This window comes from Vanellus vanellus (genome assembly GCF_965231255.1).
Source record: "Vanellus vanellus genome assembly, chromosome: 25".
Classification (NCBI taxonomy): domain Eukaryota; kingdom Metazoa; phylum Chordata; class Aves; order Charadriiformes; family Charadriidae; genus Vanellus; species Vanellus vanellus.
In genome coordinates this window covers 2,752,887-2,780,303 of record NC_138930.1, presented here as the reverse complement: position 1 = coordinate 2,780,303, position 27,417 = coordinate 2,752,887, and the positions used below count along the sequence as shown (strand labels likewise).

The following is a 27,417-nucleotide window of genomic DNA, read 5'->3' as shown; positions in this document are numbered from 1 at the left end:
GAAAGGATCATGGGGTGGTTAACAGGACCTGAATGTGGGAAAGACTAGACTAAACTAGAATATCTCAAGTTGGAAGGGATCCATAAGGATCATCAAGTCCAAATCATCATTTACATTGCTGGTTTTTTGCTTAGGCAACAGAAAAAGTCATCTGGCTTAACAGAAAAGAAAAATACAAGAGAAAGGAAGAGCATGTGTCAGCATAACTCCTTTGGGAAGGCACCTATGAAGCTAACCCTTGTGGTTTTGCCCTAGAAGTGGGGGAATATGAGGGCATGTAGGTCCCTGGGTAGCACAGTCAGGTGCTCTCAGGCTGCTTGGGGAGGTGGAGTACGCAAGCCCTTGCTGCAGCCAGGGCAAAGCAGGTGTCAGGCACTGTGAAGCTAAGCTAGAGCATATGAAGGGATGGGAGAGGGCAGCTGGGGCATGGGGATGTGCTTAATAAGGCTGGAAAAGCAAATAGGGCTTATTGCACGGCCACTGGATGCTCTTGTTGGTGTGCTCAGCGGAGCTGCTCCCGATGCTCTTCCCAGGGCCTGCTCTTGCCTTGCCTGACAGAGAGAAAGTGACTGCTTCATAAAGCAGAAGAAATAATTTACAGTGCTCATCAGACTGCAATTTCAGGTGTATTGTTCAATTCCCAAAGTATTTAGTGAGTGAAATTTCAAAGACAGGCACTCAAACTTGCTGAATGCCTTTGAGCCTGAACTTGGTATCTAAATCTGACCTCTTATGTATTAGGTACAGATTATAGCTAGTTCCTTAACACCAGTGCTTATTTTCACAGAAAAAAATCCTGCTGTCTCATAACATATCCTGCATCTTTTTATAACATCAATTTAGCTACCTCTTAAGTGTAGATTCTTTTTTTAATTTTATTTTATGCATGGATTTATTGTGGAATAATCCAAAAAGATCCTTCCCTTTCCTTCATTAGTCTTATGCAATTATTATAAGAAGCCAGGCCATCCCTATAGATCTTTTGGGCTGTTTAATTGCTCTACAAACACGGAGGGGTGCTAATAAGCTTTCTTTCAAGCATGTGTTCATATGTCAACACTTTTGCTTCTGTCAGAAGCTTAAAAATGGAAACAGTTTTCTCTTTAAGAAAACAGGACCCAAATAAGGAGATGATGGAGTGCTGAAGATTCCTCTAGTGAGCCTGTTCCAGCTCATTCCTTAGAAAGGCTGTGTACGAAAGATCAGAGAAGAGGCCAATAGATCTGGGTTTTGTCCAGGGGTCTCTGGGTTTAAAGCTCTCTACAACCACTTGAGCTCATTTTCCCTGTGACTTGTTGGGGTACAACTTCTTTCTCTGCCCAAGCTGTTAAAAATCTAAAACTTTACTCTTCCAAATTCTTTCAGTTGCGTGACAGATACAGCCTATCCTTCAGCAAAAATGGAAGCTATCAAGAAAAAGATGCAGATGTTGAAGTTAGACAAGGAGAACGCCATTGACAGAGCAGAGCAGGCTGAAACGGATAAGAAGGCAGCTGAGGACAAATGCAAACAGGTAAGTAGAAATAACATCACTGATTGTGTATGCGCTGTGGAAATAAGTGTAACAAAATACTATGTTGCAACTTTCTGATTCAGAAAGCAGAATAATTTGAAGTTGGGTTTTCTGCTAATCTTCCTTTGAAGTCTTTTTGTGAGGTTGCACGCATACAGCCAGGGCTTCTCTTTTCAGCCATCTGAGTCTTTGCAAAATTAGCACTATCCACAGATTATTAAGAGTACTTTGTCTAAGTTTTCTTGAATCTTACATAATTGCCTTAATTTTCTTGTGCTTGTGATTCTGTGGAAAAGGCCTGACATGCTCCAAATCAAAGCTGTATACCTTGAACACCTGTAGGACTAGTGTTAATACCTCCTGAAGAGTCAGCTGTGTCTAAACATTAATTGAGCCTCTCCTTGAAGTGAATTTATAAAGTTCACTTGACTAGTCCTTGGTGTACAGAGTGCCCCTTAGAGGTGCCAGCTGTGACTCAACAGTAGACATGTTGTATCATTTTTGTGTTAAGAATAATCAGAAATATCTTAATTTGAAAGCTCTTCTTTTAACTGAATTTTAGTGATAACATTTTCATATTATTTTGCTTTTCAATGTTCTTTATTCCGGATATCTCCCTCATATTTGAGCTATGGTATTTTCAGAACAATCTTGAAATGTAAGTTGACTACATTCACATTTCTTATAGCACTTCTTGTAAAATTACCTCGTCTTTTCCTTTTACATCCTCTAAATGTGGCTGCTTCTGCTACATCTTCCAGACAGCTATAATACATTATTAGCATTCATTTGGCCAAACGTGTCTTACATTCAAGTTCAGTTTGAGATCCTGGATGATGTTACTAAACTTTCAGGGTCAGCTGCTGCTGTCTTCCCCCTCCATCCCCAGCATAAGGAAAACTACTCATCTCTTCTGTGTCATTACATTAAGCTTCTACAAGCTGCACACATCGCCCCGTGTTCGTAGTCCCACTTTCTTTCCTACCTTCAGAGGTGTTGATCAGGTGCTGTTCTGTTGGGCCACAGTTTCCCCAGCTAATCTTTCTGCACTCAGGAACAGCCACAGCAGATTGTTATTCAGAGCAGTTAATGGTGATTGAATGCTTAGCCTTCCTTTACATTGAGTTATCAAAGGCGATTTCCTACGGAGTGATAAATGACACACCTGTGGGAATTTTCAAGTATCTATATGAGGGTAATTCACAATAAAAAGCTAAAAGAGAAATATAAATCTTTGATCTCACTCCTCTTTTCTGAATTGTCTCAGATTTTTCAGCTTTTTTTTTAACGTGGGCACAGTACTCAAGTAGTGATTTTAATGTCATACACAAAGTAAACATCACCTCCTTCGTCCTGCTTACTGTCCCTCTGTTAAAGCATCCAAGCAAGCTTATTCAGTCCTCTCACTGTCTGGTTACTCTGAGTAAAAGTATAGCAACATAACAACGTTCAAGAATAGCGCTACCAAAAATGTTGTTAAAGTTATCTTTGAAGCTAGAATGAAGAAAGTCAGCACACTAAAACACAAACTATTTTGAGTGAACTATTTTGATAGACTAAATTCATATGAAGGCGGAGCTAAATGGTTAAATCAGTTTCTCTGCATACTGAACTGTTTTGTATTGCAAATGAAACGACAGCAGATGGGTTTGCAGGCGCACCCTTATCAGCAGCAAACCTCCTGATAATGTAAATTCTTCAGGGAGCACAAGACAGTTTGTCATTAAACAGTCTCCCGGCAGGTTATAAATAGTACCGTTCTAGCGTACAATATGGATTTATATGGTATGGAGGAGAGAGTCTGAACCTCATGGTAGGATGGAGCGTACCTTGTTGGCCCACAGTTAGGCAGAGAATAATTGGGGTTGGAAGGGACCTCGGGCCATCGAGTCCCACCTTCCACTTACCACAGGGTCTGTCACAGGCCAGACCTGTGTGTTCCCTCCGGCTTCCAGAGTATCACATTGGGTTTGAAGTGTCTCAAACAACATACAGAAGATGATTAGGGAACGACCACTCGGCTTTTCTAGCTATATAGAAATTGAATCGTTTCCTAATAAATCATCAGGTAATAATGTTAGAAAAAACACAAGGATGTAATTTTAGAACATTTATAATTACCCTGCTGCAGAGTGTTGTTGTCGTGGTTTGGCCTTAGCCAAAATAGAAATGAGGTGACAAAGGGCTTACACCAAGTTTTGTATTAAACCGGGTGCTGTGCGTGCGGTGGCAGGGAAGGTTGTTCTAAGGATGATAGGTCTTTAACAATCTTTCCCTGGCAACTGCTACCGCTCGTTCTCAGACCTCTTGCCCCAGCAGAAGTTTGATCTGCTCTTTTGTCACTCTTTGTATGTTAGGTTAGGTTAAAACTAATAGTAAAGAGAGGTTTTAACTATATTCCACTGTAACTGGTGACACATCAAAATGCTCACTTTGTTGTTTGGGGCTTTTTTCTCTCTTGAAAGGTAGAGGATGAGCTGGTAGCTCTGCAGAAGAAGTTGAAAGGAACCGAAGATGAGCTGGACAAGTACTCAGAGGCTCTCAAAGATGCCCAGGAAAAACTAGAGCAGGCGGAAAAGAAGGCAACTGATGTACGTACCTACGGCTAGTATCTGCCTGGCACTGTGCTCTAATTTGTAGAGTAGCCCAGTGATGATAAGGACCGCTGGGAATGTTTGTATTGCAGTACTTTGATCGGGGCATAGGAAAGACAGAGTTATGTTTCAGGTACGTGTCTCCTGTCCCCTCTGCTGAGACGAGCTCGGGCTGGCAGTTCTGCCCCAGCAGCCAGCACCGCTCGGGGCTTAATGGGTGCCCAGAGGGGAACTCGGGGGGCTCCAAACCGGGAGGAAGTGTCTGTGGGCGAGAATCCTTTAGGAAAGGTGAAATCTCATTTAATGGAAGTAAACAAAATGGTGGTGTTCCAGGGAAACCGGGACAGCAGCAGGGATGCACTGTGGCAGAAGGATGCGGTTTGGCTTCAGGCCTAACCGCCGGCCCCAGCCCCCCACCCCGTCCGTTTTGCTGGAGGAATCGTTAGTTTTCGCTTCTCTCTCGTCTGCGTGGCCCCGTTAGTTTTCGCTTCTCTCTCGTCTGCGTGGCCCCGAACCCCGCCGTTGGGGTCCGCCGGGTGGCCCGGGGAGCCCGCGAGCCCCGCAGCCGGTTCGCCATTCGCGGGCGCTGCGGAGGCCGGGCTCGGCGGGCGCTCCCGGCCCGGGGCCGCGGCGGGGACCCCCCGGACGGGACGGGGATACGGGGTGGGAGGAGGGGGGCGGGAACGGGCGGGGCGGCCGCGGGACGCCGCTGTCCCGGCGCTGCTTGCGCCGACTCCTCGGTGCTACGTCACCACCCCCACCTCCACCTCCAGCCGCGTGACGTCATCGGCCCATTGAAAGGCGCGGGGCCGCGCGCCGCCACGTGCAGCACCTCCGCGCCCTGCCCGCCGCCAGCGCCGCGCCCATGGCCGCGCCGAGCTCCCTGGAAGCGGTGAAGAGGAAGATCCAGTGCCTGCAGCAACAGGCGGATGAGGCGGAGGATCGCGCCCAGGTCCTCCAGCGGGAGCTGGACCTGGAACGGGACCTGCGGGAGAAAGTGAGACCGCCCGGGCTGCCTGCTCGCCTCTCTCGGTCGCTCTCTCCCGGGCTGCCCTGCTCCTTCCTTCCTGTCTCTGGCTCTCTCTCGCTGGGGCGCGCCTGGCTCTCCCCTGCGCCGGGAGGACGGCTGCGCCGCCGGCTGCCTTCGCTCCTCCGCTGCCCCCCTCGCTGCTCCGCTCCGCAAACCCCCTGCGGAAACCGCTGGCGCTGCCGCAGCGCCTCGCCCGCACCGGCCGCCGGGGGCGCCGGGCACGGCGGCGGCTCGTCCCGGCCGCCCGCTGCTTATCGCGCTTTGGGGCCGTTCCCTTCGGAAAAAGCGTTGCCAGCACCGATCGGCATCGGGAAGCGGTTATGAGTTTAGTAGGAAATGGCTGTTTAATTAGGAAAAAGCGCTGCATGACAACGAGCGGGGAGTTCCCGCCTCTCGGCGCCGCACCGCTGGCTCCAGCACAGCTGGGAAATGTCCGAACTGCTGGAAAATAACTTTCCCTCCTGGTTTTCACAGAGAAATGAGAACTCTCCACTAGTGTGCGGCTCTCCCGGGGCTGGACAGCTGGTTTCACTTAGATTTGTGTGTGATCAGCCTTCCCGGCATCTTCCTGCTATTTTATCACATGTCAGCGAGTTAGTTTTACCGTATAAGGACTGCGGGCTGCTTCTGGGAGAGGTGGAGCCAGACTAACTCCCAACTTCCCAGTGGCCCCGTCTCCATAGCTTTGGAATCTTTCTTAATCAAAATATGACTTAAAAGTGCCCTGTCTAGTGGAAGGAGTTGCAGGCTGCCACATAACAGATGCCAGTTTTCTACATGATCGATGCCTTGTGTGTAAATCGAGAAAGTTAAACACATAGGACAGGGTAGAAAACAAATGAAATGCTGGGTAATTTGTGACTAGAGGAATCCTGGGTCAATTTCCATTTGGATCACTCGCTGAAATCCTTTCCAAGATGGCACAGCTATGAATGGAAACCACTTCCTCCAGCTTAGGAGGAGCGGTCAGGAACCAAATTTGCAAAGCTGCAGCAAAACAAATATTTTTTCAAAGTGTTTAACATAAAGCATAAAACAATATAGCCCATAAAAGTGTTTTAAAAAAAAGTTAATCTTATCTATGGCAGTCATGCTCAGATTTGGGGACTATTAAATGCACAAACCTGATTAAAGTAGGGCTTTATTTTCCTTCAAATAACAAGCAATTAAAGGAGACATATCTTAATAAAAATGATGTATTTATGGACACCAATTTGTTCACATTGCCTGTGTGCAAGGATTTCTCCCAACAACCTCTCCATTTATTATCTAGTCTGTTTTTTAAACATTAATAGTGTTTCCAATTACTGTGCAGTTTATTCAATAATACATAAACAGACCTTATTATTAAGAAATGCTTTCTGCCTAATCCCTTAAGTAGCACAGGAAGCAATAATAAAGGAAACCGAGCTTATTTTAAGAACATAGCTAATTTTGCCCTATTTATGTTACAAAGAACTGACTCTCCCATGCTGATGCCAACTGTATCTGCCCGGCTGACCGCGTAAAGATTATGTAGCGTTTGCAGGCTAAGGAGCCCATAATGGATAATGAAATAGCTTTAACTTCAGCAGCGTGCTGTGACAGGATATTGCTGCAATCTGTGATGAAACCAAGAACAGAGAAATCAACTGTGAAGTTTTTGGAACAAGCCCTTGTGGAAACAGTTCAGTTTTTAACTTTGGAATCCTGTGGGTAGATCCAGCCCTGTGAAGATCTGAAAACACTTCTCCATCGGCAATCCGTGTCGAATCCTTCGCTGTACAGCAGGAATGATAAATATCAGTAAAAAAGAAAGGAGAAGCACATACTCCATACCTTGAAATTCCTGAGATGCCATAGTTTAAACAAACAAAAAGCAGAGACAGAAAGGTTCTCAGAGCTTCCCTGTACGTAGCAAGGAGAAACCTTTGCAGTTTTAAGGAAACTGATGAGTTGAGAACATTTGTCAGCCAGCAAGTGGCTGGTCCATAACCCAAGTTCTGGGCGGTTGTGTTTCACGCAGGCCGAAGGTGAGGTGGCAGCACTGAACAGACGTATCCAGCTCGTGGAAGAGGAGTTGGATCGTGCCCAGGAACGGCTGGCCACAGCCTTGCAGAAACTGGAGGAGGCTGAGAAAGCAGCGGATGAGAGCGAGAGGTACGTTTCCTTGTTTCCTTTTTTTTTTTTTTCTTTTGTAAAAAATTGAATATATATGAATAAAATATTCCTGTATAATTTAGTATCTGCATGTGTTAATGTGCATTGCAGGTCAGAGACCCATAACTAGAGGTGCCTTTTTTATGAGCTTAGATGAGTAATTCTGTTAGCCCTGAAGAAAACCATAGTATGGTCATAACGGGCTATTTTTTGGTTACAAATACCGAATTCCACTTTGGGACCTTTGAGATAAAAGTGCTAAAATGCTTCTGCATTAAACACACTTGCTTTGACTTCTGCAGAGGAATGAAGGTTATTGAGAACAGAGCAATGAAAGACGAAGAGAAAATGGAAATTCAGGAAATGCAACTGAAGGAGGCTAAGCATATTGCTGAAGAAGCTGACCGCAAGTATGAAGAGGTAAGAGGGATAAGGAAATGATCAAATGTACGGGAGAAGTGCGAACAGCTTTGTCACTCTTCAGTTTAGTCATTCTTTGTATGCCTTTCACTGTGCGATGGTTCAACTTTGGAACGTTCCCCAAAAGGGGTACTTTTAATAGTAACTTTAGCAGCGCCTTAGGTATTTAATATGAAAAAACACTGCAAAATCTAGCTTATTTGGGGAAAAGGTCTGTCATGTCTCTGTGTATGTTTTAATCTAATCTCATCATTCAGAAGGAAAGCACGAGCGCAGTGCTTTGAGAGAAATGTCTAAGAAATTACAAAGTGCCTTGAGACAGCCATTGTCTCTTTACAGGTCGCCCGTAAACTGGTTATTTTGGAGGGTGAACTGGAGAGAGCTGAGGAACGCGCAGAGGTGTCCGAAGTGTGAGTAACTTCAGATACACGGCAGCAGTTTAGAATACAGCAAAGGTCAAAGCTGTGTTTCATTAGAAAAACCTACTACTGGTAGGCAGGCATGTCATATATGTACAAAAGCTTTTTTGTACTCTCTATACCCAATTTTCTCCTTTCAGACTTAATAATTACTTCATCTCTTGTGTTTTTAGACTTCTTGAAAATTAAATTAAGTCATAACAGAGACGGTAGTAATTTACACTTCTTTTGTTTGTTCCTGTAGTAAATGTAGTGACCTGGAAGAGGAGTTAAAGAATGTCACTAACAACCTGAAGTCTTTGGAAGCTCAATCTGAAAAGGTTGGTTCTTCCTGTAAACTAAGGGATAGGGGCAAAGTCAAAACTTGTAATTAAAGTCCATAGAAATAACCTACAAATACAAAAGTGAAAGGGTTTAGCTGACTGCCTGTTTACCGGAGGCTGTTGGTAACGCTGAATCAGTTCTGCCCAAACCGAATCAGTGATCTGATAATAATCTGATAATCAAGCCACAACCTAAATCTCCGTTTCCCACACCAGTATGCTGCTGACTGCTCTTGATTTTCTGATGCTGCTCTTTTTGTGGGTTTTGCCCTCTTCATAGAGAAAATTATTAAAATTCTTTATTTCATTAAAGAGTTATTTCTGGCACATCTAAATTGGCATGGAAGGCTTCCTGTTCTCTTGCCCACCCAGCTGGTTTGTGCTGCGCAAGGTGAGCTCGTTAAGGTCTAAGATGACACACGAAGGAACTTGGACATCCCCAGTCTTAAAACGATGGTTTATGAGCCGGAGCCCGAAGTGTCTTGGTGAAGAGGAGACATGGATGGAAAGGGTGTTTGCAGCTGCAAACAAAAAGGAAAAGTGTTTATAAATAGGTCATGGTTTTGTAAACATCTGTTATTGTTGCGACAACTTCCCTTAAAGAGTGTTTATTGTTTTCACAGTACTCGGAAAAAGAAGATAAATACGAAGAAGAAATCAAGATTCTCTCTGACAAGCTTAAAGAAGTAAGTTTATCCATCCCCAAACTGTATTTTGACATCATTTTTTTAACAGCATCCAATTACTCTATTTAATTTTTTTTTAGGCTGAAACTCGTGCTGAATTTGCGGAGAGAACAGTTGCCAAACTGGAAAAGTCTATTGATGACCTGGAAGGTATGAAATTACTCGAGTTTCATTTAAAAGTTGTCGATTTCGAATCAGAAAACAAAATTCTAGGAGTGGGTATTAGATTTTACTAGGAAAGGACAGAAGCGCTCGCCAGGCGTGTTGGAAGGTGGGCGGGATGTGTCCACTGGACACGCCTGTCCCGCGTGGTACCTCCTGCCCAGAGGAAGTTTTCCTGAAAAGGGTTCTCTTTCAACAAGTTGGTAACAATAACCTGATTTTGGCCAACTCACAGATACACCAACTCACGGGCTCTTTCTGTTAATAACAAGATCATAACTCTGCTTCATCTGATTACTGAAAAATAATTTTGTGAGATTAAAAAAAAGGAAATGTAGATGAAACTCTGACTTGGCAGTTGTGTGGATTTCTGTGCTTTCATACCAATACTCAATTGCACATCTGTTTTCTTCTTTTGTTTTCTGCCCCAACTGCTTTGGCTGCTGCCTTCTGACTGTCTTCATCTCTCCTACTGTGCGCCTCTTCCTCTGGACTGTTTTTCTGCATTTCTTGCTGAAACACGCCTTCTGCCCCGGTGACCGGCAGACGAGCTGTACGCTCAGAAGCTGAAGTACAAAGCAATCAGTGAGGAGCTTGACCATGCTCTCAATGACATGACCTCTCTGTGAGCGGCGCAGGGGCCGCTCCCACTCCCTGCCTTTCTTAAGCTTTTCTTGCCTGTAATACCTGTCACTTCCATGCAGCTTCCACAAGCCGTCCCTCAAGCTCCTCTGTAAGAACTGAGTTCAATAAAGACCAGATACCTCTGCCTTTCAGCTTTCGGGCTTTATTTCCTTATAACTCACCTAAAACACACTAGTCATGACGCTGAAAATACGTTCAGCTCCTCCTGCTGGGGACAGGCAGCTGCAGCCAGCACCGATGCCCCGTCGGGTGGGGCAGGGCCCCGCGCACAGGCAGACACCTGGATTTTGGTGTTCCCGAGGACACGTGTGGCAGCAAAAAGCTTTGAGCGTGTTTGGTGTGTACTTGCGGTGCTTCATCTGCCCGGTTAAACACTGGGGACAATGAAAATTCTGAAGGACACATCCTGTAAATTACACGTTAAATCAAAACACCATTCTCTCACATCATATGTAAGGCATGTCCAAAAACCTCACTAAATTAGAGCAATTACCAAAAAAGTTGGATGCAATTCTAGCACTGTCTTAAATGCGAAGGTAAGTAATCGGGGATTTTATTTAAGGAGAAAAGGCTGTACAGTGATGTAGTTTAAGTCTTGTTTTTTTCTTCTTTCTCACCAGAAAAACTTGCTCAAGCGAAAGAGGAGAACCTGGGGCTGCACCAGACGCTGGACCAGACGCTGAACGAGCTGAACTGTATATGAGGCGGGACGGGGCCGGCTCTGCGCAGCCACCGCACCGCTCCCCTCTCTCCTGCCAAAACACCCGCCGGACGGACGGACCAGGCGCGCGCCGGGCTCCGGGGTACCCTGAAGCGCCGTTATGCCCCGGCAGCGCAGCCGTTCCTCCTTCCTGCGGTGCCGGACAGCGCGGCTGTCGCTTTCCCGCCCGGTTCTTCAGCCATTTTTGTATAAACCCGGTAGGGGCCGTGCCCAGCAGTAGTATCGCCCTCCGCCTCTTACTGACGTTTCGTATTAAACAGTTTCTCCCCGTACCGACGCCGCCTCCCGGCCTTTTTGTAGCGCCTCTGTTCGGGTGACCCACGCCACGCTGCGGGCGGTTAAAGACGTGACGTCGCTGTTCAACCGCCCAGCCTCGCCTCCCCTTCGCGCCGGGGCACGCGCCTTCCGCCAGCAGCAGGAAGTGACGTCTGCCGGCCGGCTGCCAATCGCGCCGCCGCTTACCCACCCGGGAGAAGGCCGCCGGCCAATGGAGCATCGGTCCCGTGTACTTCCTGCCGCGCTCAGCCAATAAGCGCGCGGCGGGAGGTGATAGGCAGCGGTGGCGGCCCGTGGGGCGGCGCGGGGGGCGGGCGCGGGCGGAGGGGCGATGCTCCGTGAACATGGCGAAGACGTACGATTATCTCTTCAAGCTGCTGCTCATCGGCGACTCGGGCGTAGGGAAGACTTGTGCGCTCTTCCGTTTCTCCGAGGACGCCTTCAACGCCACCTTCATCTCCACCATCGGTGAGCCCGGGACGGTGACGACGGGCCCCGCCGCGGTTCGGTCGGGTGCGGGGGAGGGGGGGTGGCGGGTGGCCGCCGGGGCTCGCCGCTGGGGGCTCCGGCCCCGCTCCCCGAAGGCCGCCGGTGATGGACTCCCCGCGTCCCTGCGCGGCGGCGGCAGCGGCTCCGGCCGGTCCTGGCCTCGGTGCTGACCGCGGCGGCTTCTCGGTGCGCGGGGGGGAGCGGGCGCTGCCGGTGCTGCCGCCCGAGAGAGCGAAAACGCGAAGGAAAAGCCTTAATTTGGTCTTGGGCAGAAACTGGGAGTAATTTAGTTGTTTCTCTTTTCAGGTATCGATTTTAAAATTAGGACTATAGAGCTAGACGGCAAGAGAATCAAACTGCAGATATGGTAAGGCTTTTCTCCTCGACTTGGTGCCCGATAACCGGGTGTCCGTGCGGTGGGCGGTGCTGTTACCATCCGGCCTTTACTCCAGTTGTGCTTTTCAGCACTTTACGATACATTAGAAACAAAAAGATTGTTTTAGTGCGCCTAAAAACTGGTTCAACAACACTTAATTAAAACTTTGGGTGGCTTTGCCTTGAGTGCGATGGTGTAGGTGCTTTGCCTGAGCCCCCGTGTTCTGTCTGTTGCAGGGACACTGCCGGGCAGGAGCGATTTCGGACCATCACAACTGCCTACTACAGAGGAGCGATGGTAGGAGCGAGATGGGTGACATGACAGCTCACCCAGGCAGTTCAGCTATCAGGGGTGGATCGGACGGGTTTGGTGTGGAACACGCACAACTGTCCGGCTGCCAGGTGGAACCTCTGTCCCGCTCAACACGGGGAGCTGTGCCGCTGTAGGGAGCGGTGCTGGGACCATGGGGCAGCTCCTGGGGCAGGTTCCTTCCACGACTCATGCTGTAAATACATGTCCTACGCACCTTATCTTGCAATGCACAGACTGTGATTTAACATTACGTAGAATTGTGAACAAACTGTTCTAAAAATAGTCTTTGTTAAGTTGCTCCTTTCCGCTATGGACAATTCTTTAACTCCTGCTTAAGCTGACACTTGCTGAAACAATCTGTCTCCTTAATCTTTAGGGCATTATGTTAGTCTACGACATCACCAATGAAAAGTCTTTTGAAAATATTCGGAACTGGGTCAGGAATATTGAAGAGGTAATTTCTCTATTTACTTACTAAAGGTGCTGTTTCTTCCTCCAAAAGTAGTTGAAACTTAATTGCTTCAGAAGTTTCTTCTGAATTTGTGTGCTGAAGGGAACTTGGAAAATAAGTTGAATGAAAGTCAGTAATACCTTCTGGAGTGTCTTGGTTAACCGTCATTGGTTGTGCTGGCCCACAGAGAGTGCCAGCTGGGGGGACTGCGGCTCTTCTAGTGATGAAGGGACCTCAAAGTTGATGTTTTCCTGCCACGACAAGTGACCTGAGAGCTGTCATTGTACAGGACACATGCTGGGGTTTGGGGAGCCTGTAGACCTGCGGGAGATGCTTAGCGCTGGCATCTCACTGTGATGCGCTTGCCCGTGTGCCTCATCTTTCTGACAATATTTGTCTAAAAACACCTGAGCCAAAGTCCTTGCGTTGATCTGTTTCTATCTCAGCACGCCTCACCAGATGTTGAAAAAATGATCCTTGGGAACAAATGTGATGCAAATGACAAAAGACAAGTTTCTAGAGAGCAAGGGGAGAAGGTGAGTGCCACAGCTTTAATGTATTTCAACTCAGACTTTTCAGAGTATAAAAATAGCCTTTGTCACTGTCTGGGTGCCTCTTTGGCACTTCAGTGGTATTCCTGAGCAGAACTATTGAACGTTTCCCAAGCTGTAGCTGCAATCTGTTTCCCCACTCTGATTAAAAAAGTGAGTCTGTGTTAAGAATTCTTATTGATTATCTGGTCAAGATGTGTTAGGTGCAAAGCAAGGGGGTTGGATTTTTCTTAGAAAAAAGGAAGAAAAAGCATGCTAGAGTTTGACATTTAGGAAGTGTCTCTTTTTGGCTGAAAGGCACTGAAACAAGGCAGACCGGATTGTCTTTTCTGGCATCAGATGTTCCTTAGTCAAGGTAGAGAAGGTGCATCTGCGCGCTGCCGATGTTACAAGACTGACAAGATCTATGCAAGGCAAATGGCAAAGGAACAGATTGAAATGTGTGCAGGGTATAAAGCAGCAGAACAAAGCCCAGCAAGAATTGATGCTAATAGGAGTGAGATTTAGTTCCTAATTTTCACAAATTGTTCTGCTTGAGTAAATCCCCAAGTTGCTGTGACTGGTGCCAGGGGCAGATCCTGCGCAGTTGGCTGTATTGAGAGCTGCTCCTGCCATTATCCAACTAACATGAAACCTGCTTTTGTTCAGCTTGCTGCAAGTTTTGGAATTAAATTTATGGAGACAAGTGCAAAAGCAAACATAAACATAGAGAATGTAAGTACTGCAACCTTTCTCTTCCATTTATTGTCTTATTGCACAACTGAGCAGCCAGAACACTTGCCCGTCCTGGTTGGGTGCAAAACTCAGCCGGTGGGTACTGCAGATGGGTTATTTAGTACCTGTCCGTGCATTCGTTGTCTAACCAATGTTATGCTAATTTATTTAAATTGAACTTGGTGCTTAGAGCGTACCGCAAGGGTGTTGCAGCAGACTGTGTTAGAACAGCGCACTTAAAAACTCAGCTCATGTCTTTGCATACAATAACGTGGTTGATAAAGGGCGGTTTTCCCACTTGCTGAAGCCTGGATGTGCCCCGCTGTGGGCGGCACATGCCTTTGGGGTTCTCGGGCTCAGAAAGGAGGTAGCAGGGTTAGAAAAGAAGCATTAAAACCTCAAGGGGTGGGGGGGGGGAGAGACCTGGAAAGTCAACGTTCTTCAGGAGTTTGGTATATGTAGAAGCTTGGGAAGGCAACTTATTGCTAAAAAAAAATATTAGAATATATTTTATTAACCAAGTCACACCTCACTGTTTTACTTGTCACAGGCATTTTTCACTCTTGCAAGAGATATCAAAGCAAAAATGGACAAGAAGTTGGTGAGTAACTTTACTTTGTCCGCGCTGTATTTAAGTAGGAAAGAAAAAAGCCAACCGAAAGCCAAATAGCAAGTGCTGTTTAGCAGTGTATAAAAAATATTTTGTGGTCTCTTTCATGGGGATGCACTGAGGGTTATAGAAGTTTATTTTTAATTTTGTCAAGCTACGCTCTGACCTTGGCTTATAATTGTCTCTGTATTCCAGGAATTTGCTGCAATGGTTGAGGTTTTCTAAATAAAATTGTCTTTTGTTTGTTTTATTGAAAGTCAAGTGAGTGGTAGAGCAGTTTAATGATATTTCTTGCTCTTGAAGTCTAAAAAACAGAATCATATAAATTAGACATTCAGGAGGCCCACTTCATCCTTCAGGGTAGTCTTCAAACTAGCATGTTTAAAAATAGGTAAAGAACTATTTTTTTTTATAACTTTAGCAAAAGCATCCTGAGAAATGATTTGGTTATCTCTTGTACAACAAATAAATGTATATCGATGTCAGTTTGTTCCTCTTGAAATGAAGCTAATGAAGATTCTTTCTACACTTACTGAGCATTCTACCTTCATGTGACCAGGCATGTGCTGATAGAGCTGTGATATTTTGGGTCTTGCTGATAATTCCTAAGTGTCCTGTAATCTTTTTTTTTGTTGTTTTTTTTAAATCTCTGTTGCCTTTGGGTTTATGGAAGGAAGAAGAATAGACACAGTGTGTGTTAGTGGAAGCCAAAAGTGGCAGATGTGGTTCTCTGACTTCTCGTAGTGGCTAACGTAGGGCTCAGCTGAGTGAGTGAAGACTCCTCTTGATTTTAGCAATGGGGTTTGTACATGGCAGGTTTGATTCAACAAAAGGAGTAGATGAAGTATGGATGCCAGCAGCTGTTAAGTATAAATAAGTAACATAATATTCTTTGTGTCTTCAGGAAGGCAATAGCCCGCAAGGCAGCAACCAGGGAGTCAAAATCACACCAGACCAGCAAAAGAAAAGCAGCTTTTTCCGATGTGTTCTTCTGTGAGGGACACGGCCTTAATCTGAGCATCCGCTCGGCTGAAATGGACTGTGCCTGTTCTGAGTGAGATTTCCTCTGTCTGTGGACTTAGCATTTTCGACATACCTTGTCACTTTGTGACCATCTGAATAAGAAATTGTTTATTTTAGTAATTGTCTGACTCTTCAATTTTGGAGATGAAACAAGTTTATTTTTGTCAGGTTGCCACTGGGCATGTGTATTGTCTAGCAGAGGGAGTACAGATCAAACGTAACCTGTGATACAGCACCTTTGCTGACAGGCTTCGATCTTTTTGTTCGTATCTGTAATGTATCCAAATTAGAAAGATGAAGTTATGATCAAAAGAAGAAACTGAAATGCCAATATTAATAAACTACAGGTATGCATACATGATACATGTGCATATCCATAGATGCGTATAGATCAATGGCATCAAAACATCCCATCAATGCACTTAGGTAAGCAGTACAGGCTTACACCTTTTCCGAAGGTAGAAGGAAAATTTCTGCATCTCCACCTCTTTGCTACTACAGAGAAAATCCTTTGTCTGCCTGTTACTTCTTCAGTTGCATTGTTCTAGACAATCCACAAGTACAATTGAAGTTTAAAAAAAAAATAATTCCTTCTGAAAGGAATCTCTATTTTTTTAAAAAACCAAAGTGTGCTGTAAATATAACGGAACCTTACCATCAGGAATTACTGTGTCCGTTTTAGACTTGAACGTGCTTAATTAAAGTACTCCAGACATGTAGACACGTTGAATGGGAGATGATAGCTACAGTGAGTCCCATGCGAATGATCTGTTGTCTGTTCTTAGAGAAACAGACCCTGGTTGGTGTAGGGACCCTTACACAAAATTTGTAACATTACAATGGGCGGCTTTTCCTTCTCCAGCTCAGAACGACTCCAGATCTGTCATGATGTAGAAGCTAGTTTTAAATTGTGACAAGAAAATGTATTGCACTGCTTCCAGTTGTGTGTTCTCATGCACACTTGCTCACATATGCAAATAGATGTTGCACATATGAACACTTTCTGAAAGCAAACTTTTTAAACTGAGATTTGCCTTGCTGCTGTGTATTGATCATTTCAGATTTCAAGCAGCAACAGACCTATTAATAGCAGGCATCAATGCAAATGATGTTTAGTCCTCAGTGGAAATAGTCCATGTATTTATTCCTATAAACACAGTCTATTACATTCCAATGCATAAAACATAACAGCCAAGTAAATCTCCAAGGGAGCTAATAGCCCTCCGTTCAGAGGCTGTAAGCCTGACTCTTAATTAGACTGACAAAAGGAGCCAGTAAGAGCCATCTACTTCAGTCTGATGTCAAGTGATTGGAATTATGGTATATTTAATTCAAATGAACATATCAGCTGTGTCCTGCAACTCACTGGAATTGTTAATATGCTTTGTTTACATTGACAACTGCACTTAAGGGTAAAATTAAAGCTGATTTTAAAGTTAATGAATTTACTCACCAGTTTTGTTTTCTTCAAGTTTGTGGTATTGTATTCTGGCCTCAAAGTAGCTCTCGTAAGTATTACTGTAGTTAAAGATCTATCAGATTCATAATTAAAGTTTATAAATCTGCAGCATGCAATTGGGCTCAACAGGAATACTGCCTGTTTTTCTACAATGGAAAAAGGAAATTTTACTGTATAAGTTACTGGTTTATAAAAATGCATTTTATATACTACCAACTCTTTCTTTTTTTTAATAGCTAGCAGATTACATTGAGCTCTGTTTATGATTAAAATCATACGTAAAGCTTTCCTCTAACCAGAACCTTATGATGGGGTTTTATTTTGTTTATTTGTGGCTTTTTAGCATGAGGACTTGGTGAACATGCACCATAGTGGATTACACACAGCTGTATTTGTAGGATAAAATCCTGTTAAGATACTGAAGAGCCTTCTAGTCAGTATATGCTTCAAAGCGTAGTTAATGCAGCGCTGTAGATGGGACAGGCAATGCTTCTGTCTTGAGATGGGGATGCTTTTAAAGAAAGGCTTTGTGTATGCTTCAAGAAATTATTGAGGCAGAATTGAGGAGGTGATGTAGGCATGGTCTGAATGTTGTTTTCCTACACAAAACAGATCTGGTTAATGATTTGTCTTTGGCTTAGTAGTAAATGTGGATTGTCGCACATCCATCCTTCTACCTTAACGTAGCCAGATTTGCAGCCAGACTTATTTTTCAAAGTGACTGGAAAAATAAGTGGTTAGACAAACTTGATATTCTGGGCTGCCCACCACAATACTGAGTGTTGCCTGTTGACAGTATGTAAATCGATAACTTATCTTGAGATGAGAAAGAAAACCATATTAATCTACAAGGGATTAAAACTTGAAGGATGGAATTGTGTATTTCACTCCCCATTTTCTAAATCTTAAGTTACTCTTTTTGCATTCAAAGCTAACTCTTTGTATGTGAATACCTTTTGTTTAAACTTATGCTGGCTGTTGCACATGTTTATATACCTAATTAATAGCATGATTTCCTCTTACAAAATGATTGGGTTTACTCAAGGACCATCTACATCATTGCCCAGTCTCAGGAAGTTTCACGCAGTTACTGTGACTACAGTCATCACTGTACTTCTAGGGTATACAGGCTCTACACAAAAATTAAATCCATATAAGCAATATGAAACTTAAAATGCAAATGTAAGACAAGAAAAGGTTAAAGACACTGCAGTTGCATGTATGCTTGGCTATGTCTCACTAAATACGGACATCAGGTCTTGGATAAGTACAATATGTAGCTGATGTTTCCATCGCATAACTAAATTACCGTGTTTTTTAAGTATGAAAGTTATGGAAAACACAATGATCAAAAGAGGTACTGCCTAAATACATACAGTAATGTATTTATATGTAAGCTTTCTTTAACTAAGGAGTTAAAAATCTGAAATTGGATACAAAATTTGTAAAACTGAGGAATTTTAAGTAAATATGAAAAACTAAAAATGTGCTTACTACACATTCTCAGTGTCTAAATGCCACTAAAATTTCAGGTAATCGATTAACAATTGGTTTGTAGAGAAACAAACCTGTTTTTGAGCATGTTTGCAAATTCCCTTACTTTAATGAGTATCATAGAATTCTGTGGTTGACAGTATTTTTGAGGCTGGTTGCAATACTTCAGATAGTCTTCACCTTTTCTGGTGTAGACCTGTCAGTAGCCCGTCTGTCAATAAATGGTGGAACTGCTGTTGTAACACTTTGCCATTTTAACACTTAGGTTGTCTAGGTCCTATGCTGATAGGCACATCTAATGTTCCTTGACATCAGAGCCTTATGCCAGCATCAGACTTTCAGCCTCAGATTTATAAATCCTATGGATTATTGTAAGTCTCTTTACTGCTGCTGAAAATTATTTGGTGTCTCTCCTTTCATGTGAGATGCTAATCATCTCACTGACAATTATTAAGGGTTTTATGGTTGTGGTGTCTTTGGCTGATGATCTCTCTCAAAAACTACCGTGGTTTCTTGTTCTCTTGGACTTGAAATGGCTGGTGTTTCTGCTGGAGAGGAAGTGGACCAGCAACTGCGTAGAGGATGGTCTCCATTTGTACTAGAAGTTCGTAGGGGTTGGTAAGGAATGACAACTGACTTCTGTCTTCATTTATAGATCAAATAAAGACCCGTTCAATTGAACGTTAATGGTAACGTGCAGTCTGATTATTTCAGGCTGCCTTATTCTTTGACCCGTCTCTTTCACTGATCATTGGAGTTTTTCTTTCTGTAGGTAATCCAAGTGTAGCAGGCTGGGCCCTCTAGCCTTTCTAGGGGGATCATACGCTCTGCGTTGAGCGTGAGTTGGGACTTACGACTTTGTTTTGAAGGGAACATAATGCATCCCAATATTTTTAAAGATAACTGTAAATTGTGTTTTTAGAATGACCACTTTTGGCTGCCACCCTTCCCACATTATAACTGCTTTCTTAAACACTTCTCATTGATTTTCATGTTTGTATTAAAAACAAAAACTGTTGTTTATTACAGTATGTATGTTTTTACTCTGTTGTACAGGACCCTGAGCACTGCATAAATAAACTTCTTATGAAAAGAGAGTTTTACAAACTTAGTTTTTCAGTCTTGTTCATCATTCATGCATATACACTATTATGTGGAAAATAGGGTGTTTCTAAAAATAAGAGAGATGAACAGGAACCCAGGGTAGGCTCTTTTGTCCTTTAAAGTGTGTTGACTATTCATTATAAATTCTGAAATGGAGACGTCTATATTCTTTGCAGAACCTGCAATGGGCTTCTGTGACACACTAGGAAAACGCTTTAGCAAGTTGATTCACTGGACCATTTGTTAAGACTGTTAAAGCTGATCAGAGGAACTGCTTATGCAATTTTGATGAACCATAATGTTTTTGAAACTATTTTCAAGGGTTTTTACTGGATAAGGCACTTTCTTAGGATTTTTTTTAGAAGCTATAATTTCATATAAGTTCCTTTACTACCTGGTGGTGTCTGAACTTTTAAAAAAATATTTCCCATCTCACCATCTAGGCCAGATTTGTTCTAGCTGGGGGGAAATACACATTTTGTTAAAATTACAGGGAAATCTTGACGAAGAGATAAACAAGAGACAGAGTCTCTGACTGGTTCAGTTACCAGAAGTTGTCCTCTTTGGTCCTCTCATTTTGCTCTCTCATGGACGGTAATCTCAGGTGAAGTAATAGTTGTTGAAGGTTCAAGAAGTACTTTTGTCTACATGTTTCACAAGACTCAGATTCGAATGTGAAATGTGCTATTAAAAAGAGGAAGTAATGATCATTTATTATTACTCTATTCAAAGGGATTCACTACAGTTAATCCTAGGACTCTACAATAAATTGGAAAGCACTTGCAAAGAATAGGTACATTAAATAAATGCAAGATTTGAGTGCTGCTTTGCGTAAGACATGCATCAGAAACCATATTAAGACTATGTTACACATTGAGTGAACTAATCTCATATACTTATCAATGGAACCTAAGTGCTAATATTAACTTTTTAAGTTACGAGGACTTTTTGTCATATAAAAAGTACATTGGAGGTTCAAAAAGCAAGTCAAGAAGCCTCCACTCTTTTTCAAGCATCTGTTTTCCCAGTCTTTGCAATGGGTGGCTCTACTAGAAACTGTCGGGGAAGAGTGATGATCGGTAATGGCTGAGGAGACGTAAACCGCACACTTCAGAGCCTTCTGACAAAAAAAAAATAAGAGCAATTTTGTGTTAGAAATTAAAAGCAAATATTACCTGAGGAAATCTGGAGCTCGTATTATCATATGCTGAAAGTCTTCCAAAGACAGTTTGCCGTCATTGTCCGCATCAGCTTCGTAAATCACCTTTTCACATACAAGGCTAACTTCTTCTGGGGTGAGTTCATTTCGGGTTAGTTTGTTAACAGTTTTCTCTAGATCTGATTTGCATATGTAATCATCATTGTTAAAATCTGTCAAAGGAAACAAAATGCATTCAAAGTGATGCAAGTCAGCATTTTACATGGTTGACTGCCAAGACCTAATGGGAAGGGTTTGGTTCCCGGACCATAAGGTATTTGTATAAGTAGAACTTTCAAATTGGAAATGAAGTCTTGCAGTTATCCATATTTGCTTGTATAAAATTTCAATAACAAAATCAAAATCCCAGAATAATTTCTTTTTATCTTACATAAGGGCAACATTTGTAAATAATTCAATGGCTAAACATAGTCTAGCCATAATTTAAATCACTGTAGCAAATTAGTGCTACTGAAGTACATGCAAGAAATAGTACGAAGCTAAAGGAAGAGAAGGGGCTCTTCAGTTTTGCTGAGTTCACTTTTTTAACATCTTTGCTGAATCATGTAAAGTTTAAATCACAATAAAAAGTTGGTTGGTTTGTTTGATATATTGTTTGGCTTTAGCTTATCATGAACAAAGTAACTGAAAATGGTACTGTAAAAATAAATCTTTATATTTGTCCTTGGAGAAAAATGCTAAAGTGTGCTTCCCTGCCTCCCACCTCCCCCTACCAAAACCACCCTACAGATTTATGGGCAGGCAAATCCCTTGTGCTGCGCTTTTCCAAGCGGCCCCTCAGACAGAAGTATTTCTTGAATGTTTATCAGCTCTTGAAAACTGCAGATAATTTCAGGTTGTAAATTTTGTAGTAAATCCTAATCCTAAATAAGTAAGAGAAGAGTAGAGACAAAAGAATGAAGGAGACCAGAAGTTTCTAGGAGAGAGAACAGGCATTCAAATGCAATGAGAAGAAAGGCTGTATTAAAACCATACCTAACTAGAAATCAGTATGGTTGCAAAATGAATATTTGAATATTTTGCATCCCTACGTGAAGCTGCAGGATTTCCCCAAAGTTTACTTTTTATGCATGTCTCACTCACCGTAAATTTTAAAAGCATAATAAGCTTTCAGGTCTCTGGGAGCCATTTCACTCAGCACTGAAAACATGTCCAAAAAATCATCTAAAGTCATATTGCCGTCTCCATCCTCTGAGAAAACCTCTGCTATCCGCTGGCGGAAAGGATTGTCCTGGGAAACAGAATGCAGGAGCAAGGGAAGGTCATCTTTACTAGCATTTATTTCAGTGCAGATAAAACATAATTGAAGTAAGATTATTTCTGTTGTAACCCCTTTTTAGCAAAGACTCCCCTTTCTGCTATTATGTTCTTGTCTAATGTTGTATCAGAGGTAGACATAACTGCAGCATTCTTTAACCTTTGTGCAATTTCAGGGTGTTTTCAGGGAATCACTAGAAGGTTCCAGAAAGACTTTTAATTTCAATAGCCAAAATATAATTGTATTTCAGCCTCCAAACAATTAGTACTGAATGAATTATTAAAAAAGAGTAGATTAAACTGAAATGTGTCACTCGATTCTAGTTGTGTTCCTTGTTCTGTACCTTCAACTCTGGCATGCTGCCAATGAGTTCATAGGGAAGTGTCACGTCTGGTTTATCTGTGTAGTCGAGTGGAACTAGCTGTGGGGCTAGGTCCCGGTATCTGTAAAACAGCCTGAAATAGAAAGAAAGGCTTGTTTAGGGAACACTGAGAACAACGTGTTTGTCTTTTCCATATCATTCTTCACGTTTTGCATTCTTTACCAGACGGGTGATATCAGTCACTAAATAACATTTAGTATCCTCTGTAGTTGTTGGTGAAAGAGACAGTATTAGAAAGAATGGCATAGTGTAACTGGTGAAAAATACAAAGCCTTCATGCTTACAGAACAATTAGGTGAAAATGCTCACACAAGTCAGGCAGCCAAACTGCCAGATACTGTGTATCTGAAAAGAGATTTTTACAAAGTTTCAGATTTGCTTTACATTGCCAGCAACCGTATTCAGGCACATCATGTAGTTATGATTTATGTGCTCATGATAACAAGGCACAAGACCTTCAACCTGAAGGTCCACCCGATTGGTTTCCAAACACGCAAAAACTTGTTGCAAGGCATAAGGTATCTGTTTTCCATGTCCACAATGAACGTGACCAAAAATAATGGGCTTCAGCTGGAGCGTGAAAGATTCAGTTTAAATGTCAGAATAAAACTCTGAATGCCTAAAGCCATGGGCAGGAAGAGAGAGATCTGGGACCAACCCCACCAGGTTTTTATCCACCACAAGTATCTTCCTGTTTTTCCATAGAACTCAGGTTCAAGAGACAGAAAATGTGCATAATAGTGTGAATGTATTCACTACTTTTTCACCATGCTATTTGCTTCAGTTCTTGTGCTACAGTAAGGATCTCATTCACGGCTGTTATCAACAAAACAATAGGATAGAATTTTAAAAGGGATCCTTATCAATAATAAATGTCTTATTCATGATACAGTTATGGTTCCGGCCTCTGTTTACTACAGGCAGAAAGGAAAGGCAGACAGATTTAGATTTCAATTATTATTATAGAACCATTCATATTTTATTCTGGATAGAATTCATATGCAGATATCAAGATTCTAAAGCAGGACATGCTCTGTACAAAATTGTCACCTGTGCTCCGCCCTTCAGAGAAATTAGCAAAAAAATGTGTGATGACATCTTGAGAGATGCAGAAACTGAACACTTCCCTCTCTGTTAGTATGCTCAATAGGTAAGAAAGGCAAATGCAACTTCAATATTATGTACGTTACTATCTAGGTAAGTATTTTTTATGAGAGGAAAAGAAGTTGAGGTTTTCAGTGAAGGCTCTCAGCCCCCCGTGAACAGAATACTGAACCTGTCTTTATCAGACCTTTTGGCCAGAGATTAAATGGAGTGTTTGATGAGGTGCATGAAGGCTTTGGGAAAAATTCACCTTAGAGTATCAGGATAATTATTTACATGAAGACATGAAAAAAACCATGAATAAAATTTGACACAACCATTAAGATTTTCATAATACAGGCAAAGTATCCCAAAGAATAACAGTATACTTTGAAGCATTTGTCATAAAACAAGGTAAGGGGAACATGGATGTCACTGGCAAAGTATGTACTTGTTGCATTTATTTCTGATAGAGAAACTGCTACGTTAACATAAAATTTAGAATTCTGGCTTAGTTTAGGATAGATAACATAGGGTTTGTACATAAAAAAGCAACAAAAATGCTCAGCTTGCCCAAAAGTATTACTTTAAATTTGTGTAAATCCATTTAAAAATTATTTTTAAAATACCTCACCCTGTATGTAACCTGTCTTTATAGCAATCTGTCCTTTACCCACAAAATGCAAAAACAAGACTCACCTCAGAATTTCTTTCCTTGTAAAGAATGTGCAGTCCTGTTAAATAAGAAACGATATAACATGTAGTGACAGTTTTTAGCATGCATTGGCCCAAATTTTGCCATACAGTGACTTAAATGAAGTTGTATTGTAATATATGTTGCCAATCATTAAAGCTCTCTCTTTTTGACATGTAATGAGGAGTATTTTATAACCCTTCTTCTTGACGTAAGAATCAAACTATGTTACTAAAATCTTTGCTGTAATTTAGTACTCCCACTTAATAATTTTTTAAAAAGATTGTTTTAAAAAAACCTTCACCATTATTCAATGTTCTGTTCAAACAGCCATTTAGTTTGTTTTATACCTGATATGCATCCAGTTGCTCTGGAGTGAAAATGGTTTGCTTGTTGCCCATTTCTAGCTCTGAACGCTGATTCTTGTCCTATCATTCTTTCCTCAAAGGCACCTTTATAGGAGGTCTGGATATTTAGTTATTAAAAGCTGCAACAATGAGGTTCAGCTACAGCAGAGGATCAAGTAACCAGCTTCCCTATTCCACAGTCTGCAAAGTATCATAATAGGAGCATTTCATCAAATCTTTAGTCTGGCTACTCGAGGCTCTTATCCAGCATCACTCACCTGTCTCCTGTGTGCACAACAAAGACTCATGTTACAGTATTTAGCCAAACAACTAATTGCTGCTTGTTTGTGTCTTTGAGGGAGCAGGTAGACTTCATGGATCATAATTTTTCATTCCTTCAGATATGGTAAATTAACTGAAAACTGTTAGTAATGTCTGTCACCTTTAAGAATTAACACCAAATGCTAGAAATTAGAAACAGCGATGGCAGCCCCTAGTCCTTTCCTCCTCACTTTTCCCTATAATACACATTGCACACTAATGCTAGTGTAGTTTGTACTGGAGGTAGTATCTGTAAAGTTCGCACACTCCCTTTTATTCTGCATTATCTGCTAATACGCATTACCACTAGTTAACAATTACTAGCATGATATGATTTATATAGTGATACATATAACACTGAAAATGCATGTGAGTATACAGTTCATACATGTGAACAGAAATGTGATGTTGCAGGCTGTATGAAATACAGAAAACAAAGGTAGGAGGAGAAATTGACAGCGTATGTCAGGCTGCCTTATTTATTAATCAGGGCAGGCTGTAAAACAGAATCACAGCATGGTGGGGGTGGCAGGGACCTCTGGAGATCATCTCCTCCACCCCCCGGCCAGCGCAGGGTCACCCACAGCAGTTGCACAGGACGGCGTCCAGGCGGGGTTTGAATGTCTCCAGAGAAGGAGACTCCACAGCCTCTCTGCGCAGCCTGTGCCAGTGCTCTGCCACCCTCACAGCAAAGTTTTTCCTCATGTTGAGATGGAATTTCCCATGTTCCAGTTTGTGCCCGTTGCCCCTTGTCCTGTCACGGGGCACCACTGAAAAGAGTCTGGTCCCATCCTCTTGCCACCCGCCCTGTAGATATTGATAAGCATTGATGAGATCCCTTTCCAGGCTAAACAGACCCAGGTTTCTCAGCCTTTCCTCATAAGAGAGGTGCTCCATTCCCTTGATCATCTTAATTTCTTGGTCATTCCTACCATCCGGCTGGGTGGGCCCCTCCGTCCGGTGGAAAATCTATTCCCCTCAGCGAAGAAACGCCGGCCTCGCTCATGGGTGTGCTTTCAAATTACCAAAAATTATTCAGAATTGTTCTGTTCGGCGCGGAACAAGGTGTGTGGGGACGGCTGGGGCTGGTTTGGGGTTGTTTTTTTCTGGCGCAGCCCAGGTCTGTGCACTTCCCTCCGAGGGCGGCTGCGGCCTGTGGCGGTTTCCCCTCACAGAGAGGGGCGGACGCACCGTTGCCGCGGCAACGGCGCCGCGCGCTGCGCCGTCCGTCCGTCCGCCCGCCAGGGGGCGCCGCAGGGCGGCGGCGGCGGCGCGATGGCGGACTACGAGGCGGTGCAGCGCGGGCCGCTGCGGCTGAAGGGCAGCGGCGGGGCCCTGGGGGCCGGCAAGCGGTGAGGGGGCGGCGGGGAACCGGAGGAGGGGACACACACATACACCCCCCCCCCCACACACACACACACACACACCGGGGAGGGCAGCCGGGGCTGGGCGCTGACCGCCCTCTCTACCCACAGGAAGAAGAAGAAAGCGAAGGACAAGGCCCAGATCCTGGAGCAGATCGTCAGCAGCAAGAAGCAGGAGGAGGAGAAGAAGCGCGGCCTGGACAAGCGGACCCCGGCGCAGGTGGCCTACGAGAAGATGCAGGAGAAGCGGGTAGGGCTGCGCTGCCTGGGCCAGGCCCCCTCTGGGGACCCGGGGAGAGGGCTTTAAAAACCCCGATGGGCCCCTCGGGTGCGGCCCCTGGGAGGCTACGTGTGCTGAGGTAACCTGCCTCTCTCGTGTCTTCCTACAGCAAATGGAGCGCATCCTGAAGAAAGCGTCTAAAACCCATAAGCAGAGAGTGGAGGTAAGCGAAATTATCCCGATTTGCTCAGGCCAGCGTGTATTTATCGGCCGGCAGGCTTGTTGGGCTGGAGGAACTGTTTCACCTCTGTGAAACACAGAAGCGGGGAGGCAGAGGGTCTCGGGGTTCAGCAGTGGTGGTGTCAGCGCCAAATATGAAACGTTTTCTTTCTCCTTCTCTCCCCTAGGACTTCAACAGGCACTTGGATACTCTGACTGAGCATTACGACATTCCTAAAGTCAGCTGGACTAAGTGAACGCACTGCTTCTCAAGGCTTTGGATCAGGAGCTGTGTTTTGTTTGGATTGAAGAGGGTTGCCATGTAAATCTGTGTATTCTCCATACTGACTGTTTAATATATCTTCTGAACGTTTACGATTTTGTACTGTCTTATTTCATTGTTCTGTTTTTTTAAAACCATATATTCAACAAAGGCTCTGCTTGGCTGATGAGCTCTGATTTATGTAGGTGCAGAGGGCTATTTTTTTTTATTGCTTAAAGTGAGATTAAGGCCAAAATCAACTGCTGTGAGCCAGCTGGAAAACGTTCCTTTGTTTGATACTAACAGTTCTCCTTTTTTGAGGTGAAGAGTCTGACAGTCTCACATAGCGTAAGCTTCTCTTGTAAGTTATAGGAATTGTATAATTTCCTACTGTCTGGAGTTCTTTCAGACATGGGGGCTCTGCTGTAACTTATAACTATGATGTAACTTATTAAAATGCTGCTTTTATCCTTTTTTTGGTACTGACTCACCTATAAAACCATGGGCAGTGCACTGATGGAAGAGTTTGTGTGTGGA

The 27,417-nt window shown here is 43.4% G+C and overlaps 4 protein-coding genes across 6 annotated transcripts; 3 read left to right on the top strand and 1 right to left on the bottom strand.

Annotated features, from left to right (window-relative positions):
* The first annotated feature begins 1,202 nt into the window (after positions 1 to 1,202).
* TPM4 (tropomyosin 4) lies at positions 1,203 to 10,944 on the top strand. 2 transcript variants are annotated; one of them, XM_082495579.1, is made up of 9 exons: positions 1,203 to 1,513; positions 3,979 to 4,104; positions 7,143 to 7,276; positions 7,579 to 7,696; positions 8,036 to 8,106; positions 8,360 to 8,435; positions 9,062 to 9,124; positions 9,205 to 9,274; positions 10,552 to 10,944. In XM_082495579.1, exons 1-9 carry the CDS (start codon positions 1,400 to 1,402, stop codon positions 10,632 to 10,634), a joined length of 855 nt encoding a protein of 284 aa, XP_082351705.1. In that variant the 5' UTR covers positions 1,203 to 1,399; the 3' UTR covers positions 10,635 to 10,944. The 2 variants fall into 2 exon arrangements, with proteins under 2 accessions (XP_082351705.1, XP_082351706.1); XM_082495580.1 differs by lacking the exon at positions 1,203 to 1,513 and adding an exon at positions 4,881 to 5,104 and having other exon boundaries at positions 4,028 to 4,104.
* Positions 10,945 to 11,260: 316 nt separating this feature from the next.
* RAB8A (RAB8A, member RAS oncogene family) lies at positions 11,261 to 17,029 on the top strand. The gene is made up of 8 exons (XM_082495593.1): positions 11,261 to 11,396; positions 11,724 to 11,784; positions 12,030 to 12,090; positions 12,482 to 12,559; positions 13,003 to 13,092; positions 13,756 to 13,821; positions 14,372 to 14,422; positions 15,336 to 17,029. The coding sequence occupies exons 1-8, from the start codon at positions 11,273 to 11,275 to the stop codon at positions 15,426 to 15,428; spliced, it is 624 nt and encodes a 207-aa protein (XP_082351719.1). The 5' UTR covers positions 11,261 to 11,272; the 3' UTR covers positions 15,429 to 17,029.
* Positions 17,030 to 20,173: 3,144 nt separating this feature from the next.
* On the bottom strand, positions 20,174 to 24,548 carry CIB3 (calcium and integrin binding family member 3; the record flags this gene model as incomplete). 2 transcript variants are annotated; one of them, XM_082495520.1, is made up of 6 exons in its annotated part: positions 20,174 to 20,195; positions 20,687 to 20,882; positions 21,814 to 21,961; positions 22,332 to 22,443; positions 24,153 to 24,187; positions 24,498 to 24,548. In XM_082495520.1, 6 exons carry the CDS (start codon positions 24,546 to 24,548, stop codon positions 20,174 to 20,176), a joined length of 564 nt encoding a protein of 187 aa, XP_082351646.1. The 2 variants fall into 2 exon arrangements, with proteins under 2 accessions (XP_082351646.1, XP_082351647.1); XM_082495521.1 differs by lacking the exons at positions 22,332 to 22,443; positions 24,153 to 24,187.
* Positions 24,549 to 26,049: 1,501 nt separating this feature from the next.
* Positions 26,050 to 26,993, top strand: FAM32A (family with sequence similarity 32 member A). The gene is made up of 4 exons (XM_082495472.1): positions 26,050 to 26,167; positions 26,291 to 26,429; positions 26,569 to 26,622; positions 26,807 to 26,993. Exons 1-4 carry the CDS (start codon positions 26,091 to 26,093, stop codon positions 26,873 to 26,875), a joined length of 339 nt encoding a protein of 112 aa, XP_082351598.1. The 5' UTR covers positions 26,050 to 26,090; the 3' UTR covers positions 26,876 to 26,993.
* The last annotated feature ends 424 nt before the right edge of the window (positions 26,994 to 27,417 follow it).